The 19840-nt window shown below is 63.4% G+C and overlaps 1 protein-coding gene across 1 annotated transcript; it reads right to left on the bottom strand.

The window, feature by feature from the left end:
- Nucleotides 1-1896: 1896 nt before the first annotated feature.
- On the bottom strand, nucleotides 1897-19736 carry FMNL1 (formin like 1). The gene is given in 29 exon segments (XM_039565775.1): nucleotides 1897-3375; nucleotides 3986-4073; nucleotides 4334-4457; nucleotides 4639-4731; nucleotides 5006-5107; nucleotides 5346-5509; nucleotides 5597-5726; nucleotides 6261-6341; nucleotides 6455-6523; nucleotides 6606-6840; nucleotides 7326-7528; nucleotides 7984-8105; nucleotides 8217-8521; nucleotides 8729-8814; nucleotides 8817-8966; nucleotides 9074-9175; nucleotides 9267-9416; nucleotides 9488-9598; nucleotides 10137-10211; nucleotides 10536-10629; nucleotides 10722-10798; nucleotides 11022-11130; nucleotides 11373-11498; nucleotides 12306-12440; nucleotides 12654-12737; nucleotides 13293-13366; nucleotides 13455-13538; nucleotides 13780-13863; nucleotides 19652-19736. Coding segments are annotated over 29 exon segments (3546 nt in total). The 5' UTR covers nucleotides 19697-19736; the 3' UTR covers nucleotides 1897-3131.
- Nucleotides 19737-19840: the final 104 nt, after the last annotated feature.

Genomic DNA, 19840 nt, shown 5'->3' with positions numbered 1-19840 from the left:
TCCTCGCAGGGCCTATGGAGATGTCCATGGAGATGTTCATGTTCCCTGAGTCCATGGATGTCCATGTTCTCTGGTACCCTCACAGCAGCATTAGCCAGGATCCACCCTCTTTGTTTTGTCCAAAGCCTTCAGTCCTGTTTTGCTGCCACCATGAGTGCCCAAGTGAGGCTGCAGGTTCCCAGCCCACAAGCCTTGGCCGTGTCACTGCCCTCAGGCTGGGATGTGGTGTCACAGTCCCTGCCTGGGGACAGACACCTCGGCAGCCCCACAAACCACTGGTACCTTCCCAGTCCCTGAGCTGGGGTTCTCCTCTGGGACGGTCTCCAGGCTGTGCTGCCAGCCAGCCTGAGCTCTCCCTGGCTCGCTCCTGCTGCCAGGACAGTTTCCTCTTCCCTTGGCTTGTCACTTTGCTGTGACAGGCACAAACAACCCGGCTTCCAGATGAAGGCAATACTGACAGCAGAAAGTCGGGGAAGATTTGCATTATCCTAGTTCAAATTTGGCTGGAACTGTCAGGTTTCATAACGAGTGTTTAGGACAGAACCCCAGCTCAGGGTGGAGAGGACAAGTAGGAGTGATAAACACAGATGGCTCTTGTGTGCAGCTCCTTCCGGAAGTCTGGAAAAATCCCTGTTGGTGAGGTGAGATGGAGCTGAGGATCTTTTGGGGATGGGCAGTGGGGGAAGGTGCTGGAACGAGGAGCTTGTATGGAATGAATGACACTTTATAAAACTGTGATTTCTTGAAGTTAATGTTTTTGACCTGCATTTTCACAGGGAAAAAAAATAAAGCTAAAAAAAAAAAAAGATCATTTTTGTTGTTGTTGCTAGTGGTTTGATGTGCTGTCCCAGAGAACAAGACGGCGATGCTGAGTAAGACATTTTCCAGGAAGGGGAGCCTGGTCTGATTAAACTCTGCTATATATTAATTACCTGTGGGTTTGGGGGATGCAGGAGAAGTCAGGGAGGGTGCTGGGCCCTGCCCAGGCTCTCCAGGGAACGGTCCTGGCCCCGAGGCTGCCAGAGCTCTCGGAGCATTTGGACACCACTCTCAGGGATTCACAGGATGGGATTGTCGGGGTGTCTGTGCAGGGCAGGAGTTGGACTGGGTGATTCTTTGGGATCCCTTCCAGCTCAGGATATTCCAGGATTCTGTGATTTCTGGGGCTGAAGAGGCAGCACTAACTTTGATGGATCTAAGCCCAGGCTTTGCTGAGTATCCTGGCATCTCTCTCCTTCCACGCAGTCCCTTGTTCTCCCTCTGTCCCATTGTGGGGGATTTGCTGCACTGGGAGCTGCTCAGTCTTGCCTTGGGAGGTGCAAGGGTGAGGCAGGCAGGGCTCTGGGGATCCCCTCACACCTCCCAGTGCTGCAGCCCCTCTGCTGCTGCTGCTGCAGGAGCTGTATGTCTGCACGGAGCTGGATCCTTCCTGTAAGCGAGCCCAGCGGGCTGGGGGGCTGTGGCCGGGCTGCTGAGCGAGGACAGTTATCTTGAAACACATTTTTTGTGCTGTCATGCACCCACGTGTCTGTGCTGTGAACAGACCTCAGATCCGTTGTCCTCAAAAAATGGTGGGTGGTTGGTTGCTAGAATTCCAGACTGGTTTGGGTTGGAAGGGACCCAAAGATCATCTTCCACCCTCTCACCTCCCACTATCCCAGGCTCCTCCAAGTCCTTTCCAACCTGGCCTTGGACATTTCCAGGGATCCATGGGCAGCCACAGCCACTCCCTCCATCTTTCCATCCCTCCCTTCATCTTCCCCCCCTTCCTCCCTTCTTTCCTCCTTCCCTCTCTCCCTTCCTCCCTCCATCCTTCCCTCATTCCATCTTTCCTTCCTTTTCTCCCTCCCTCCATGACAGCATCGCCCCCCCATGCAAACCCTTCTCCCAGACAAGTCGTTTATCCTCTGAGACATTTTATTACCAGTTCTGCTTTAGATTAAACAGGCCTTCAGTATATAAAAATAATGTATACAAATGAGCAGTTAATGGTTTACATTTCTGGCTTAAAGGCATTTATAAGTTACACATTCATTTCCCATCCGTCCCCGGACACGGAGCCGGCGCTGAAGCAGCTTAAATACAGCAGGAAGCAGCGGCTGCTCTGGCTAAAGCTGGGACCAGCGGGAAGGGACAGGAGGAGGGACAGGAGGAGGGAGGCGCGTCCTCGCATCGGGACGAGCGGGGGCCGTTTATGAAGCGAATGCACCGAGAGGTTTCATTGCGGCTCTGCGGGCTCGGGGGTTACTCAGCAGCGGCGGCGCAGGGGAGGGAGCGACAGTCGGGTCCAGTGCGGTACCGAGAATCTCGTGCGGCTCTCGGGCCCCTCCTGCCTGGTGGCAGCAGGGACCCCGCAGCCTTTGGGATCGCGGTTGCTGCGGGGCTGGAGGCTGCCGGCGTCTCCTGCGTGTCCCACCCCGGGCTGACAGTCCCGGTTTATCCCAGAGGCTCCAGCTCCGACAGTGCAGGTGGATGCTGGTGGGCGGAGGTGCCACCACCTCGCAGGGGCTCGTCCCTGCTGCTGACTGTCGCAGCTACGGAGCCTCTCCTGCGGCGAGGAACAGCCCAGCGCTGCTCGCCACAGCCTTGGGGGCACCCTGTGTGGGGGTGTTCCCATCCTTGCTGCCGCAGCACAGAGAAATTTGAAGGAAGACACAAAATCATGTAAAATAGCACCGCTGCCAGCCGGTGGGGCCGGGAGGTGCCCAGGGTGGGAGCTTTGCAGCAGCGCTTCGCTGGCTCTGCAGCGCAGGAGAACGCGGATCTCGAGGGGCTCTGCGGGGCCGGAGGAGGCGGGGGAGATGTGCGGGGACCGCCGTGTCCCCGCTGGCACCCCCTCCCCTCCCGCAGCGGCAATCAAAGGCACCAGCAAGCTGAGGAGTGGGACACGCCGGTGCGCAGGGCTGGCCCCGCGGCTGGCGTGCGAGGGAGCAGCGCCGGGGTAGGGATGGGACAGCCCCTCTTTTCCTTCCAGGACAAGTTGGGGCCCTTTCTGTGCTTCCCCCTCCCTGTCCGTAGCCAGGAGGGTTCCCCAGCCCCGCCAGCCTGGGGAAAGGAGCTCAGGGACATCGCCAAGCAAGCGCCGGGGGTGCCCGTACCAGACCCCAGGCGGGCAGGGTGGAGCTGGCACGTTAAGCGGCTGGAGAAGCTCGGAGCAGGCACTGTCCCTCCACCCCGCCGAGCCCCGGGCTGCGGGACTGACATCCTGCGGTCCCATCTGTGTCGGGAGGATGGTCCTGCCCCGGTCCCGGAGCTGCAGGGACGGCGCCGGTCACAGCGCGATGTCCGGCGTCGCCTGCAGGCTCTGCCCCGCCGCGCGTTTCTTGGCGCTGCCGCGGGCCTTGTCCCCCCGCCGGTACGGGTTGTTCCGCAGATCTGCACCGGGGGAAGCGCAGGGGCTGCGTGAGCTTCACTGCCCACCCGGGATGGCTGGGATCACCCATCACAGACACATGGAATGGTTTGGGTCGGAGGGACCCTAAAGCTCATCCAGTGCCACCCCTGCCACGGGCAGGGACACCTTCCACTATCCCAAGGTGCTCCAAGACCCGTCCAACCTGGCCTTGGACACTTCCAGGGACCCAGGGGCAGCCACAGCTTCCCTGTGCCAAGGTTCACCCTCACAGGAATGAATTTTTCCGAACCTTCAACCTAAAACTCTCCTTTTAAACTTTTAGTTTAAAACCCTTCCTCCCTGTCCTGTCTCTGCCCGGGATCGCCCCTCTGGGTATGAGGATACTCAGGAGGAGCCAAGAGCCGCACGCAAGGACGGGAGGAGCAGCAGCTACGAACAATCAGCCCGTGGGACCGCGACCCTCGGCTCTCGGAGCCCAGCACAGCACCGGGGGCTGATCCCGGGTGCCCCCGGGGTTGGGGTTCAGCGTGGGGCAAATCCGGCCACACACCTGGAGAAACCCCGGCGGGGAGGGGGAAGCCCGGCAGCCCCCGCCCCCCTGCGCCGGCCCCGCGGCCCCACGTTACCTACAGAGGGCTCTCCTCGTTGAAGCTCATGTCGCAGAAGAGCCGGGACGAGCGTTTGCCCGTCCGGGCCGTGAAAGGGACAGTTTTGAGAGCTGAGCAGAGCGATCCAGAGACAGCGAGGAGGAGCAGGAGGAGGAGAGAGGAGGAAGAAGCAGAAGAGGAGGAAGAGATATGAGACAGGTCAGGGAGCACTCGGCAGCTTTGCCATGTGGGATGGGAAGGTGCTGCTGGTAGGGTTGGTCCCAATGATGGGGCTTGGTGACCCTCCAGCTCCTGTGACAGCCCCTGCAGCCCTCAGCTCTGGGTCTGTGATGTGGGGACACCTGGCTGCTCACCTGAAATCATCTCTCACCTGAAATTATATCCTCGATGGCCCCATCTTTGCCTTCGTAGATGAGCGGCTCCTTCACCATCTGCCTCTTCTTCAGCTCAGCAATCATGTCCATCTGCTGCCTCCTGGCCTTCTGGACAGGCAGCTGGGGAGGGAACAGGGCGGTTGAGTGGTGTGATCACACCCCAGAGGAGATGGGGTATCCTCACCTTCACCTCCCACCCAGCTCTCCCTCCCCAGGACCCGTTTAGTCCTTCCCCACCACTCAGCCCGCTCAGGGCTGGGGCTGGGACCCCACCAGGACACAGATATGGGGGCGTCTTCACCTCGGGCTGTTGCTCGCTGCCAGGGGAGCCGGATTCCGCCTCTTTGGCCGCAGCCTCTTGTTTCTTCCACAGCTCGATGTCCTGCTCTGCTTTCTGGGGAGAGGTGCAGGAAGGGTGTGCTGAGCCAGGGGAGTCCAGGACTGCAGCCCCCCTCCTTCCTCCCCTCACAGCCCCCAGCTCACCCCAACCCAGTTCCAACATCTCTGACCATCCCAAAGGCATTCCCGAGCCCCAGGGTCTCCTGGCCCCACGAGCCCAAGCCTTGCCTGTGGCTTCTGCTGATTGCTCCCAAGTGGGGTCAGATGCCCCGAATCTCCTCCCCAAATCTCCTCCTCAGAAACAGAGAGGAGGAGATGCCCCCTCCTACCTTGTAGGCTCTGATGAAGCGCATGAACATGGGGAAGAAGGTGGTGGGGGGACTGGTCTTGGGGTTCTCCCCGAAATACTCCACAGCTGACTCATATGCTTCCTGTGGGCAGAGACACCCGATCCGCGGGCTGGGGCTGGGCAGCGGTGCACATCGCGTGCCGCCTCCTTCCAGCCTCTCCCACCTCCCCATCCCGCCCCATATCCCTCCTGGCTGTCCCAGCAGAGCCACATCCCAAACAGGAGCCTCTCCCATGGGGCAGAGGTGTGAGCAGAGGCCACCCCAGGGTGTCCCCATGCAGGGGACTGCCCCCACGACCCTGCCCCACCCCAGCACCCACCTTGGCGGTTTTGCTGTCAGCCTGCAGCTTCTCCATCACCTCTGAGTTGACCTTGAGGAAGTCCTTGAGCACGGGGCTGTCGTCCTGTCTCATGAACTCCCTGCGGGTCAGCTCCATGCCCTGCTGCAGGCTCCGCACGTCCTGCAGGACGCCGTCCAGGGACACTGCGGGAGGGGAGCAGTGCAGGGTCGGGGCAGGCTCAGAGTGCCAGGGGCTGCCTCGACCCCCAGCCCGGGACCCGTGGGCACTACCTGTGCCTGCCTTGTCGAGGAAGTGCAGCTCGGTGTGGAAGCCGGTGAGCTCCGGGTACTTCTCCATGATCACCCGCACCAGGTAATGCAGCAGCGTCTGCTTGCGGTCTGTCGACTTCATCTCCAGGAGCTGGGGCAAGGGCAGAGTCAGCCCCGACCCGCAACCACCACGCCCTCACCCTGCCCGGGGCTGCCTCTGGTGGCTGGGTCTGCATCCCTCCATCCCCCAGCCAGGTCTGCATCCCTCCGTTCCCATGGCTGATTCCCATCTTTCTCCATCTCCATGGCTGGGTCTGCATCGCTCTGTCCCCACACCTGGTTCCCATCTTCCTTCATCCCATCCTTCCTCCATCAAGGTCCTTGAATCCTTTAACCTCTCCACATCAGGTCTCCATCCGTTCAACCTCATTCCTATATCTCCATCCCTCTACGTCCTCCCCCTGCCTCTCCAACCCTATACTCAGTCTCTTCATCCCTCCATCCCCACAGCTCAACCTCATGTTCCTCATCCCTACTGCTGGTCCTTGTATCCCTCCCCACAGCAGGCTCCTGTGTCCTTCCATGCCTACAGCTGATCCTTGTGTCCCTCTGTCCCCAGGGCTGGTCCCTGGCAGTGGCAGTGCCCCCGATCACCCCCACACCAGGCACCCCATGCCGACCCTACCGCGTCGAGGCTCTGCAGCCGGAAGCCGTAGGCAGCTCCACGCTTGCTGCTGTTCATGTAGTTCCCGAAGGCCAGGACGATCTGCAGGGACACCACGGCTTGGGGACACAGGACCAGGAGGGCGCAGTGCCTACAGACACCCTGCCAGCACTGGGTGTGCACCCATCGGGGCCACTTCGCCCCAAAGCCCTCACCTCGAGGATGTGGCGCAGTTTGCTGGAGGACTTGAGGGACATGGAGGCGGCGATGATGGCGTTGAGTTGCTGTGGGAGGGAGGGAAGGGTTGAGTGTCGCCGCAGGAGCCGCCCCCGCGCAGCCCCCGCCCCGCCCGTCCCCGGCACACACCGGCATGAGCAGCTGGGCTGTGTCACCGAAGCTGCCCAGGAAGATCATGACGTTCATGCGCTCGGCCAGGCGCGGGATCTTGCTGAAGCGGATCATGAACTGGTCCTCGTCCGAGAGCTCCTCTGGCGGCTGCTGGTCGCGCTCGAACTTCCCGATCAGGGTCCGCTCGTACTCGGTGGGCAGGAAGCGCAGCAGCAGCTCCAGGAAGTCGAGGCTCAGGACTTGCTGGTCGTACCTGCAGGGAGGGGACACCCCTGGCACTGTCAGACCCTGCCGCAGGTCCCGAACATCCTTCCGCCCCCACAGCTGGTTCCTGCATCGCTCCATCTTTCTATACCCGGACCCTGCATCTCTCTATCTCTCCATATGGATCCCTCCATCTCTCTATCTTTGGTCCCCACATCCCTCCATCTCACATCTGGTTCCTGCATCCCTCCGTCTCTCTGCATCTGGTCCTGCACCCCTCCATCCCCACAACCGGTCTCTGCGTCCCTCTGTCTCTCTGTCTGGCCCCCACAGTCCTGTGTCTCGTATCTCATTCCTGCGTCTCTCCATCCCTGCATCTGATCCCTCCATCTCTCCATCCCTCTGTATCTTGTCCCTGCACCCCCACACTGATCCCTGCATCCCACCAAACCCCCACCATCCCAACCCCTTGGTCCAGCTGGGCTGCGCCCGACCTTATCCCGACCTTGCTCCACCCCGGGGGGGAGCACTCACGTCTCGATGGCCGTGCAGATGTCCTGGACACTGCGGCCGCCCTTGCGCAGGGTGATGGCCAAGTTCTTGGCCCGGTTGGACTCCATGAGGGTCACCTTGCAGGGGGCCTTCTGCGTGGCCTTGGCCTTGAGGGCACTGATGTCCAGGGCGGGGCCCTGCGCCTTGGTCTTGAACTGCTCCTCAAAGTCACTCATGTCCAGCTCCTGTGGGGACACAGGGCTGTGGGCACAGCAGGGAGGTGGCACGGGACATCCGCGGTGAGGATGGGGCCAGAGGAACGGGATAAGGGTGAGAGGAGGATTGAGGTGAAGCAGGGGAATGAGGATGGAACAAGGGGACAAGTACAGGGGCAGGCGAGGGGACGGGTGGGATAAGGCGGGGGTGAGGGGACCAGAGGATGGAGATGAGGAAGAAGAAAAAGACAGATGTGAGGATGAGGATGGAGCAAAGGGACAAGGACAGGGACAGAGGAGAAGCACGCCTGATCCCATGCTGTCCCTCTCCATGGTGCTAAGGAGTTTTCCTGACCTCCCGCTCCTCCTGCAGCCCTGTGACACCGCAGGCGGGTGCAGGGTGGGCACGAGGCACCGTCAGCATGGCCTGGGGCACTGACCCACCCAGGCACCCTGTGCCCGGCCCCTCGTCCCCGAGTGCTCACCTGCAGCACCTTCTCGTCGTTGAGCTCGGTGAAGACGGTGCCGTCGATCTGGCTCGGCTTCAGGGCCACCCAGTTGAAGACGGGCATGCGGAACTTGGTCTGGATCGGCTTCTTCACCTTCACTGCAGGGTCACAGGCGGGGGGGGCACGTCACAGGGGGGGTCCCAAACCCACTCCAGGGTGCCCCCAGACCCCTCCAGGGAACATCCCCACCATCCCTGGGCCACACTCACCTGAACTGTTGGCAGTGGGGGGGGCACCCGGCCCGGCTGGGGGCTCCCCACCGAGGGGTGGGGGTGGTGGAGGGGGGGGCACGGGCCCCTCCAGCCCCCCCGGGAGCGGTGGGGGGGGTGGCGGCACTGGGGCACCCGGGAGTGGGGGAGCCGGGGGGGGGGCGGTGCCTGTGGGCAGAGGGGGTGCAGGGGGTGGGGGGGGGACGGGCTCAGCCCCCGGCAGAGGTGGGGGGGGTGGAGGGGGTGGGGGCGGGGGGCAGCAGGTGCTGGTGGGGGCGGGGGGGCTGGAGCCAGAGCCGGAGCATCTGCAAGGGAAAGAAGAGGTGGGTGAGACGGTGACACAGCAGGGCACGGTGCCACCGCCACGCTCCCTCTGCCACCGCATTATCCTGAGCCCTTGGGCACATCCCCACACCCCCGCCTCGGTTTCTGTGCCCAGAGACTCGCTGCCACCCCTCCTTTGTGCCAGGTGTCCCCGCCGGGACGGGGACATCCCCTTGCACCCGCGGTACCTGTGCAGGAGGCAGTGGTGTCGGCGGTGGCAGTGGCCTCTCCAGAAACCACGGGGGCTGCGGGGGTTTCTATGACAACGGGGACAATCTCGATGGCGACGTCTCCGTCGGGCCCACGCAGGATCTGCACCAACCCCTTCTCCTCGAGCTCCGCCAGCCGCCGCTCCAGCGCCAGCCTGTAGCACTCCTGGGGCTGCGGGGATGGCGGGCTGGGCGGCCGCGGGGGGCTCAGCTGCTCCTGGAGAGGTGACAACGCCCGGCAGGTCACCGGTGTCCCACTGCACCCCTCAGTCCCCGGTCCCTCAGCCCCAGCCTTCCCTCAGCACCGCGGCGCCCCTGGCTCACCCGCAGCGCCTCCAGCTCCCGCCGCGCCTGGCTCAGCTGCTTCTCCAGCTCCGCTATCTTGGCCATGGAGTCGTTCTCCGCATCCTGCAGCTTCTCCGTCAACTGTGGGGGACGAGGCGCCGCCGCTCAGCCCCGTCCTCATCCCTCCCTCGGGGCTTGCGTCAGCGGCTCTGCCCACGCGCCCACGGCCCACCTGGCTGACGTGCTCCTGCAGCTCCTCCATGTGCTCCAGCACCGCCGTCTTGGTCTCCGAGTCCTCCAGCATGGCCCCCACGTCGAAGACGTTGTCCAGGTAGGCTTGGATCTGCACCTGCAGCTTGTCGCTCTCGGTGAGGCGCAGAGTCTGCCGAGGGACAGCCGGGGTCACCATCAGCACTGGCAGCACCCCCGGCACCCCCCCTCGGGGTCACCCACCTCCAGGTACTGGTCCAGCCCCAGGTGGGTGAACTCGTACTGCAGGAACACGCGGAAGTTCATGTTCTCCACCGAGTGCACCACGATGTTGATGAACTGCATGCAGGCCACCTGCGGGGACACGGCTCAGCGCGGCCACAGGCACAGCACAGGGGCAGGGTGGCCCATGGGGACACTGCCCTGGGGGCTGCATGGGGGGTTGGTGGCCCGCAGGGACACGGTGCCCCTGGGGAGTGCATGGTGGTTTGCACAGTCCTGGGGACATGGTGGCCTGGGGACAGCACCTTGGCCTTGGGGACATGATGGCCTGGGGACAGTTCGGTGGCTTAGAAGCCCTTGGGGACACAAAGCCCTTGGGGACAGTGTGGTGGCTTAGAAGCCCCTGGGGACAGCAGAACAGCCTGGCAGCCCTTGGACACGGCAGCCCTTGGGACACGCCACCCCCAGGACAGCAGGGTGGCTCAGCAGCCCTTGAGGACATGGTGGCCTGGGGAGAGTTTGGTGGCTCAGCATCCCTTGTGGCATGCTGGCACGGGGACAGTGTGGTGGCTTAGGGGCTCTTGGGGCATAATGGCCTGGGCACGGTGCAGCAGCCTGGGTGACATGATGCCCTGGGGACAGCAAAGCACGAGCGCCAGCAGCCACTCACCATGAAGTCGATGTTGGTGTCCTCGTTTCGGAAATATTCCATCAGCTTCTCGAAGCGGTTCTTCTCCCCGCAGACCTGGAGGGGAGCAGGGGGCTGAAGGTCACGGAGGACATGGCCAGGGGACACCCAGGAGGGTGGCAGGACAGGAGGTCCCCGTTGGTGACACCATCCCAACCCTGACTGGTGCTGCCAGGCACCCAGCCCAGCTGGGACATGGCCCTGGGGACACAGGCTGGCATGGGGACATCAAGCTCAGTGACTGGAACATCCCTAAGTGAGCCAGAGATTGGCATTTTGAGGATGGCACAGGGCTCTGCCACACACAGGGAAACTGAGGCACAAACCCAGCTGGAGCACAGATGTTCATGTGGGGACTGGGTGTCCCTGCTGGGGACTCACCTCCTTGAAGTTGTCAAAGGCAGCCAGGATGATGTCGTGGCCACCTCGAACCAGGCAGACGGCGGCCAGCAGCTCCAGCACCAGAGCCTTGGTTCTGCAGGAACACGCGGTGTGAGGGGGTTGGGGCCATGGGGCTGGTGAGGGGACGGGGGGACAAGGGACAGCAGGGGACAGGGCAGCTCCTACCTGGCACTCTTGTTGTTGAGGCTCAGGGTGATCTCGTTGACACAGGCTGGGTGGTTCATCACCAGGCTGAAGCCAGACTTGGGGAGGGGAAAGGAGCATTAATGGCATCGCGTGTCCCCCTGGAGACACTCCAGGACCTTGGGACACCTCCATGCCACGTCCCCACCAGACAGGAGGTTGGATGAGGACATCTCAGAACCAGGGGATGCAGACCCGGTCCCACCCCGAAGCTGCCACCGCAGGCGCGGGGGATCCCGGGGGAGCCCCGGGAGGATCCCCGCGGATGCCGCCCACTCGCACCTGGTAGTTCATGATGGCGCGGAGGCACATGATGCACACATGGACATCGTCCTTCTGGCTGACGAGCCGCGAGTTGCGCAGCGTCTTCCTGCTGTGCGAGGGGTTCAGCCTGGGCGGGGAGAGCGCGGCTCAGCGGGGCCCGGGGCGGCCGCGGGCGCAGCGCAAAGCGGGGAGGGGACAGCGCATGGGGGTGGCAGCGGGGGCGGGGGACACCGGGGTACCCGGGCGGCCGCACCCCACGGGAGAAACCCCCGTGTCCGTGTCCATCTAGAAGCCCTCGGGCGGGGGGTGATGTGGCGTGGGACGGGATTTGGGGCCCCCTCGTGCACACGGGTGGTCTCGGAGGCTCACCGGGGCGGGCAGGAGCTGCCGGGTGACCTGGGGGCACTGTCCCCATCGCTGCCCGGGGCACCGCAGGGGACGCTGGGGTGGACGTGGCGGAGGAGGGTGTGGATGTGCTGGTTCGAGAGGCAGCAGCTGGAGGCGCGTTAGAGCCTGCAGGACAGGAGGGAGAAACGGGGCTCCCGCGCCGCCCCGGGGACACCCGGCCTCGGGGACAAGGGATGGGACCCCCTGCGGGTGCCACGTCCCTCCTGACCTGTCTCTGGGGCTGGGAGGGACACCCCGGCTCCTCCAGAGCTGCTGGCAGGCGGCGAGGGACCCCCGCGGTCCCCGGGGTGCCACGTTACAGCTCCTGGGGCGACCGCGGTGGGGTGTCCCTGGGACCCCCCGCCCACCGGGGATGCTCCGCAGGCCCTGTCCCCAATACCGGTGACCAGCAGCGGGGTCCCGTGGGGTGTCCCCGTCCCGCCAGTGCCCCGTCACCTACCGTCAGCGCGTCCCCGGCAGCGTGCAAGAGAAGAGCGGGGTTAGACGGGGCTGCGGGCGAGCGGCACCAAGCGAGAGCCACCAGCCACCAGGACCGGCTTCGGGGGACACAGGCCCGTCCCTCCGCCCCGAGTTTAAACCAGGGGGCTGAGATTTGCTCTCCCAAAATCTCCAACACCCCCAATTTTTGTGTGTTCCTGGGGTTTAACCAGAGCACCCCAGGACGGTCTCAGTGCCAGGGTGGGGACACGGATCCAGCCCAGCCCCTAGGGGCACACAGGGGGATGCGGCTTTGGCCCTACCCTTAAACCAGCAATGGGCACCCATTTTTAGGACCGAGCCTGCGTCTCCCTGCCAAGCCCCTCTCCAAGCGCGGCGCGGCCGGGGGTGCAGCGAGGCAAGAGCGGGGACATGGCACAGGGACAGGGGACAGTTGGGGACGGGACCACACGTTACCTTACAGTGAGGGGCCGCATTTTGGAGGAGCCCTGGGTGGGGGACGAGGAGGTGCTTTTGTTCAGGTCCTCCAGCGACCGCTCCTTGCCCTTGTCAGAGCCGGGGCTGCTGTTCTCTGTGCTCTCCATGTCATACCTGGTGGCCCGTGGGGACATGGGGACGGGTGAGATGTGGCACCCCAATACGGGCAGATGCCCCTCAGGGATGTCGGGGATGTTCTGCTCAGCCCCAGCCATGGAGCATCGCCCTGATGAGAAGGGAGGGCACCCCCAGGGACCCCCCAGCCCCGCTGAGCCCCAGGGGAGGCTGATCCCAGCCTTGGGGACGGAGCACCCGGTGGAGACGTACGCGACAGAGCACTGGGCAAAGGCGAGGTACTCCAGCAGCACGTCCAACCCCTTGTTCTCCTCGTTGAGGAACTCCTGGACCCAGCTGGAGGGTGCAGAGGGTTAGAGGGCTCTGCCAACCCTCACATTCTCTCTCCCCGCGCCCTCAGACCCTCGGTGGAGCCACCCCCCCTGGTCAGAGCTCCCCAGCAAGGGTGGAACACGCTGGGGACATGAGGTGGCACCATGAGCTGGCATTTCTCTGAGGCCAGGTGAGTGCCATGGTGTCCCTGATATATGGGGGACACAGCCCAAGGGCTCTCCTGTCACCACTGCCACCGCTGCCACTGCTGCCACCACTGCCACCACAGGACAGCCTGGCCCTGGGGACCATGGGCACCCACCACCTCACAAGGGGTCAGGACACCCAGGGTGGGGGCAGGGTCCCTCCTGGCACCCAGGGGGTACCAGAGACCCAATATGGGGTTCAGACCCCACAGCACCCCCATCTGCCTCAGCACCCTCAGCCCCCCCAGGAGGGCAGGATGGGGCCACAGCCTCCAAATCCTGCTGTCACCCTCCAGCCAGAGCCAGCAGCACGTCCATCCCCACCCCGGAGACAGTGGCAGCGGCTGGGTGGCAGTGCCACCCCCACCCTTACCCGATGTAGTTGGTCCTCAGGGAAATCTCCAGCTCCCGGAGCACCTGCGTGGACTCCTGCACTCGTCTCTTGAACTGTGGGACAGGGACAGCCATTGGCACCGTGCCTGTGCCCAGCCTGGGATGGGGACCAGGGGACCGGGGTGCAACGGGGACCCCTCACCTTCCTGCTGACACCACCCGTGTCCAAGTAGCTCTTCAGCTTCTGGATGTAGGCGGACGGAGGGTTTTTCACCTGGAAACGCTCCTGCGAGCCCCAGAGAGAGGCTGAAACTGGGCCACCTGCTGTGGCACGGGGACATGCCACTGTCCCCACAGCAGCCACAGTGTCCCTGTCCCCACCCCAACCGCATCAATGCTTAATGAGGTTAATAAGGTGTTGTGTCAGTAATGAGATGGATGTCAGTGCTCGGTACAGCCAGATTGATGCCACGAGTGGCACTTGGGGACAGGGACAGCACTGGGGATGCTGTGAGCTTGGACCTCACCTGGTCACAGATTAGCTCCCACTTCTTCTCGTTGTCGTACTGGTTGAGCAGCTTCATCTTGTCCGGGGGCAGGTTCATGGAATTCTGTGGGTGAAGGGTGTCAGCACTGGGGGTCACCCCAAAAACACCCCTGGGGCTGTAGCAGCCCTTGCACACCCAGCACTGGGTGTCCTTGCTCAGTAGTGGGACAGGGGGACACCAGTGGGACATGGGGATACCCATGGAAGGATGGGGATGTTGGTGGGAGAATGGGGACACCACTGGTGGGACATGAAGATTCCAGTGAGAAGATGGGGACAGTAGTGGGACAGTGGGAACAGTGGTGGGGAAATGAGAACAGCATTCTCAGGATGGGGACACTGGTGGATGATGAGGACAACAGCGGGAGGTTGGGAACATCACTATGATGATGATGTGAGCATGCCATGGACTCATCAGCAATGTCCCCACCTGAGGGTCCCCAAGGGGAGGGCAGGAGGTGTTGGTGGGGGACAAGAGGAAGAACTGGACACATCCATCCATGTCATGAGTGCACCCTGTGCCCGGCCTCAGCCAGCCCAGTCCTGGCAGGGCCACATGGGGTGAGGGATGGGGACACTGACTGGTGACATGGCTGAGGGACCCAGGAGCCCAGGCCATGCTGGAGGGGTCACCCCCGAGTCCCCCCCACCACAGATGCAGGATGAGCCCGTCTGAGGAAACCAGTGTTTATTAAGAGACGATGATGTCAGGGCCTGGCGTGTCCCCACGTCTCTCTGTGCCACCGTTGCACAACCCCAGCCCCCACGGCTGCCCCAGGACGTGACGCGGTTTCCTCTCTCGGCACCAGGCGCTGCCGAAACCGCTCCTGCCGTGAGCGGGGTGCAGCTCCCGCCTCTGAGCTGCTCTGCTCAGGGACCCCATGGGGTGACCTTCATGGGACACCCACCATGGCCTGGGCCAGGCTGCCGCTCAGCTCGGCTCACGGGTGATTTATTTTGCTAAAAGATCCAATTTCTGGTGCTCCAGCTCACCTGGAGAGCACCTGCAGGCTGGCACGATGGCACGTGGAGCAATGCACAGCCCCAAGTCACCCCTAAATCCCAGTCTTGGGGTTCCCTGATGAGGAGGATGGGGACGTGGCGTGCATGCCATGCTGGAACAACCACATCCTTGGAGGAAGGCATCTCCCAGGGCTTTGGCTGCCCACAGAAGAGCAGGTCCAAGGGGAGAGGTGCCGCTGTGGTGGGCAAGAACAGGAACCTCTCCACCACCTCCAGGGAGGACCTGTCAAGCTGCTTTCACAGGAAGCCAAAACCAGGAGCTGTGGGTGGGGAGGAGCTGGGTTTGTCTGGGGCTGGCTGGCACAGAGAGCTGGGCAGGGGGTACAGTCAGGCTGCAGGGTCAGAAATGGCCTCACTGTGAAGCCACTGGAGCTGCTGGGGGGATTCTGGGATGGGCAAGGTGACAGCAGCACCTGGGTGTCCCCATTGCTGGTCCCTGAGCTGCCATCCTTGGGATGGATGAGGGTCAGACCAAGGGACAGCGCTGTGCCAAGAGGGACCACGCACCCAAACACCCCACCCAGGGCTCCACCAGCACCCTGGCACCCTCCGTGGGACCCTGTTGGGTGCCCTCAGCGGAGAGGGGAGGGTGGCACCGGCCACATGGAGCAGCTTGAAGCCATCACGTGGGACCCGGACAAAGCAGGACCCTGCGCTGACGGTGGGACAGGACCCAGCACGAGGGTGGGGCAGGGGACGCTGGGCTGTCCCTGTGGAGGTGGCTCTGCCCGAGCCCCTCGGTCCCTCCCTTGCGGGCAGGATGTGGCACAGGTCAGGTACAAACTGGGTGGTGGCTGCGTCCCGAGTGGGCTTGTGGTGCCGGGGAGGAAGCGGCTCCGCTGAGGAGCCTCAGCCGGCAGCACAAAGGAACCGGTTCTCATTTCCTGCCGCGGAGCGGGGACCGGCGGTGTGGGAGGTGGGGCAGGGTGGGTGATGTGGGGCTGGGTGGGTCATGTACAGAGCAGCAGCCAAGCACCCCAGAGAAGAAGGACTTAGTCCTCCTCCTCTTCCTCCTTCGGAGACAAGGATGGAGGAGCCACAGGGACTTGTCCCCAGCAGCCACATCCCTCATCCAGCACCCAGCACCCTCATCCCACCCCTGCCCGGGGCTTCCCAGCAGCCTCATAGCCCACCACGTCACTGAGTGGGTGCCACCAAATGTCCCCCAACAACCGGCTGTGACTCAAAGTGCCACAGAGCCTGCGGTGCCATCCCAGCCATGCCCAGCACCAGGATGAGGCCGGCTGGGACCCAACACCAGCTGTGGGGTGAGCCAGGCCAGCCCTACACTCAAACCAAGGGCAGGGCAGGTGAAGCAGCACCAACATCATTTTTGGGTACAAAACAAGCTTTTCCTATCATGGCTGCCAGGGACGGAGCTATTTTGGATGTCAGACACCTCTTTTTGTTCCACACGTGAGCGGGCAGCACCGAGCGGAGCCGAGCTGAGCTGAGCACAGAATGTTCCGGCATCCTCCAGGGAAGTGTTTGTGCTGCAAACCCCGACAGGCTGAGTGTGAACCGGGCTGAACCCTGGGAGCCGTTTCTGGGGCACGGGGGATGCGCATCCACAGAGAGGGGATGGAAAGCCTTGGCAGCACATGGGATGGGACAACATTTCAGTCAGCCAGCGGGCACTGAATCCTGCCCCAGGGAAGGGGACAGGGCAGGGAACTGCCCCAGATGGCAGCTTAGGGGCTCTCTCCAGCTGCAGGAGGACCAACATCTCCAGGTGCCCGGGTGGCTGACGGACCGCGCCACTCCTGGGATGCTCCATCCCTCATGGCCACGGAGCACCCCTGGGGTGGTTTGGGACATGCTCAGTCCTGCAGTGCCAGCCGTCCCATGGTGTCCCCTCCAGTGCCCCCTGACTGCCACTGGACTTGTCCTCCTGCCTCTTCCCAGGGCTCAGTGCAAGGCACAGAGCAGGACCAGGGCTCCCCGACCTCCCTCATGCAGCAAACTGGGCCAGGGGATGCTCCCAGGACCAGTCCATCCCATCAGGGACTTCCTGGATCCAGCCAGGCCCCAAACCCACCAAGTGTCAGCAGGGACAGCCGGTGGAGGAGCAGACCTGTCCCCAGGATGGCCGGGGGAGCAGCGGGGGCAGGCTGGGGTGAGCGGCCGCTGCCGCCTGCGGCTCCAGCTCTATTTTAAGAACAAGCAGAAGCTGCTGTAGCTCAAGTCGGGGAGAGGAGCCTGATCCCATCACTGTGCCCTCATCCCTGCTGGGTGCCCACCCTGCACTGGGATGTCCTCCTGGTTCACCCGGGGCTGGATCCAGCAGCACAGGGGGGCTCCTGCACCAGGACACTCTCCAGTCCCTGATCCAGCAGCTCTTGGCTCACAGGCCACTTCCCTCCCTGCCAGGGCACACGTCCCCCATGGGGACACCCTATTGCAGCCCCACATTCCCCAGCCAGCCTTGGCCACTGGGCTGGAGCCGGGCTGGGGATGGATCCAGCAGGAAGCTGAGGACCAGTTTCGTTTCCTGCTTGAGCCGAGGCCGACTCTGTGGCCAGGGCTCGCTGGTGACCCATCCTGCTGCTGGGGCCAACAGCACATCTGCAAACATCTGCAAACATCTGCAATGGTGACGTTGGCCTTGCACTCCCCCCAGGTCCTGGGAGAAGAGGCAGCAAAGCCCCCACCAGGAAAAGCTCCCGGCTGGAGCAGCCCCAGCCCCAGTCAGCTGCTGTTTGATTTTGACTCCACCACACCTCAACTCACAATTCCACTTTTTATGTTCCCAGTTAATGCCTCTTGACATGCAAAGGGGGAAAATCCCAACTGCTCCAAGCAGGAGTCTCTGAGCATCCCTACCCCAGCAGCAAAGATACTCCTCCTCTGCTCCATCCCAAAAATCCACCTCGTCATATCCCAAACCACTTGGCACGGGGCAACCCTCCCATCACTCTGCCAAAGCGGCATCTGCCACAGTGCCCCAGCTGGGAAGGAGCCAATTTTGGAGAACAAAGTTTTGGGTAACTAAATTCCCATGTCTTGGCACAGAATGGGCGTATCCATCCCCTCCTGGCAGCAATTTGGATCCCCTAGGCTCATCCCTGGGCTTTTCTGCCAAGGCTTTGCACCACCAGCTCTTGCAATTTGGGATGTCCAGCCCAAAACTGATTTGCGCTGAGCTCTCATGGCATCACTGTAACCATGGCAACGTGTGAGGTCTGGATTGTGTCCCGCCAGGAGATTCCCAGCTCATCACCACCTGCTCCATCACTGAGCTCACCAGCTCAGGAGCTGGAAAAGTTGAAGCCAGAGTCAGGGAACGTGTTTGTGGTGGGCGAGGGCAGAGGGACCCCCTGTCCCCATCCCCCCGGGGTGCCGCTGCTCCCACAGCCCTGAGAATGGGGAAGGGACGCTGCGAAAGGAGGAAGCGGGATTGGGACAGCCGGTTTCACAAGACACCCGCTTCCCGTCTGGGCATATCCAACCCCCTGGGTGCTCCCTTCTCCTGGAAAAGGGCTTTCCCTTGGGATGAAGGCAGAGAAGGTGCTGCTGAGGGCCTAAAGCGGTGCTTTCCCCTTTTCTGACCAGTTTTTGTCTTAGGATTTCCAAGCTGCTGGACCCAGCCCAGCAGAAAGTACCTCTTCCTGGGGCCTCGCAGCGGAAGCACCCCGAGGTCTCTTCCTGCCACCGCTGCTGTGACACCCGGAGCCATCACAGGCACCACCACCCCACCCAGCCACCTGCCACCACGGGTGCCCCACGGCAAACCCCTCCTTGGGATTTCGGGGGTCCCACGGGGGTCCCACCAGGCAGAGCCCCTCAGTATCATCCCCCTGCAGCTGCAGTGGCTCCGGCTGCAATGATCCCGAAATAATCCCATAAACTCCACGAGATAAAAAAACTCCCGAGAAATTTGTGCTCAGGGCTGGGATGGGGGACCCCACAGAGCAGATCCCAGCGGATCCAACCGAGCAGATCCCGGTGTGGCGGCATCCTGGAAGCTGCGCCCGCGGCTGCTCCCGGCGCGGGATCGGCAAAGCGGCTCCATCTCCCGCCAGGGGCTCAGGGGATTAAAGCAGCATTTTTTTTTTTCTCTGAGCGTTTTTGGGGAGGGCAGGGATAGAGGCTGGAGCGGGTGGCGCGGTGGCGGGAGCCGGCCCTCCTGGCGCGAAGGTCACGGCCGGCCCACCCCGCTCAAGGACGGAGGGAGCGAGCGGGAGCCGCTCTCCCGCAGTTCCGAGTGTTTCCAGGAGCTGCCATCCATCCCACGGGAACGCGGCTCCGGCATCGCCCGCTGCCCACCCCGCGGGAGGCCGGGAGCGGTGCCGGGGGGCATCCCCGGCTCCGGGGGGAGGAGGAGGAGGAGGAGGTGAGCGAAGCATCGCCATCCGCAGCACCGGCTGCCTGCGGCGCGCTCCGGCCCTGCCGCCGATCCCGCCATGGCGGAGCCCGCCCGGGGTCCGAGACTCGGGGTCACCCCAAGAATTTGGGGGCCGGATCCCCCCAAGGTGAGAGCGATGAGGGGAGGGGGAGCGGCTGGAGGTCATCCCGGGGCAGGGCTGAGCGTCCCCGGGGAAACGAGGTGGGAGCGGGGCGGTCACGGTTATGAATAAGATTATCAATTAAATAATAAATCAAATAATTAATAGAAGGATGAAATAGTAACAATCCCATCATTATAATGACGGTAACGGAGGTAACGCTGCCAACGATGCTGATGCCGGTAGGGATGCTGAGAGATCCCCCGGCGGGTCCGGGCCCCCCGCAGCGGCTCCCCCCCGTCCCCCCCGCTGTGTCCGGCCCCCTCCCCGCCGGACCCCCCTGTCCGGTCCGGCCCCCCGCCGAGGCCGCCCGTCCCCGCTCACCAGGACGCGGCCGAAGCGCTCCTCCAGCTCGGCGGCCCCGGGCATGGGCTGCCGGGGGGGCGGCGGGGCGGCGGCGGCGGGGGGGGCCCCGGGCTGCGGGCGGTGATCGCGGGGCTCCCGCGGGGCCGCGCCCCCCTCCAGCCCCCCGGCCGCGTTGCCCATGGCGGGGCGCTGCGGGGCGGCCCCGGC

This window comes from Corvus cornix, chromosome 27 (genome assembly GCF_000738735.6).
Source record: "Corvus cornix cornix isolate S_Up_H32 chromosome 27, ASM73873v5, whole genome shotgun sequence".
Taxonomy (NCBI): Eukaryota; Metazoa; Chordata; class Aves; order Passeriformes; family Corvidae; genus Corvus; species Corvus cornix.
This window is presented reverse-complemented; position numbering and strand designations above follow the sequence as displayed.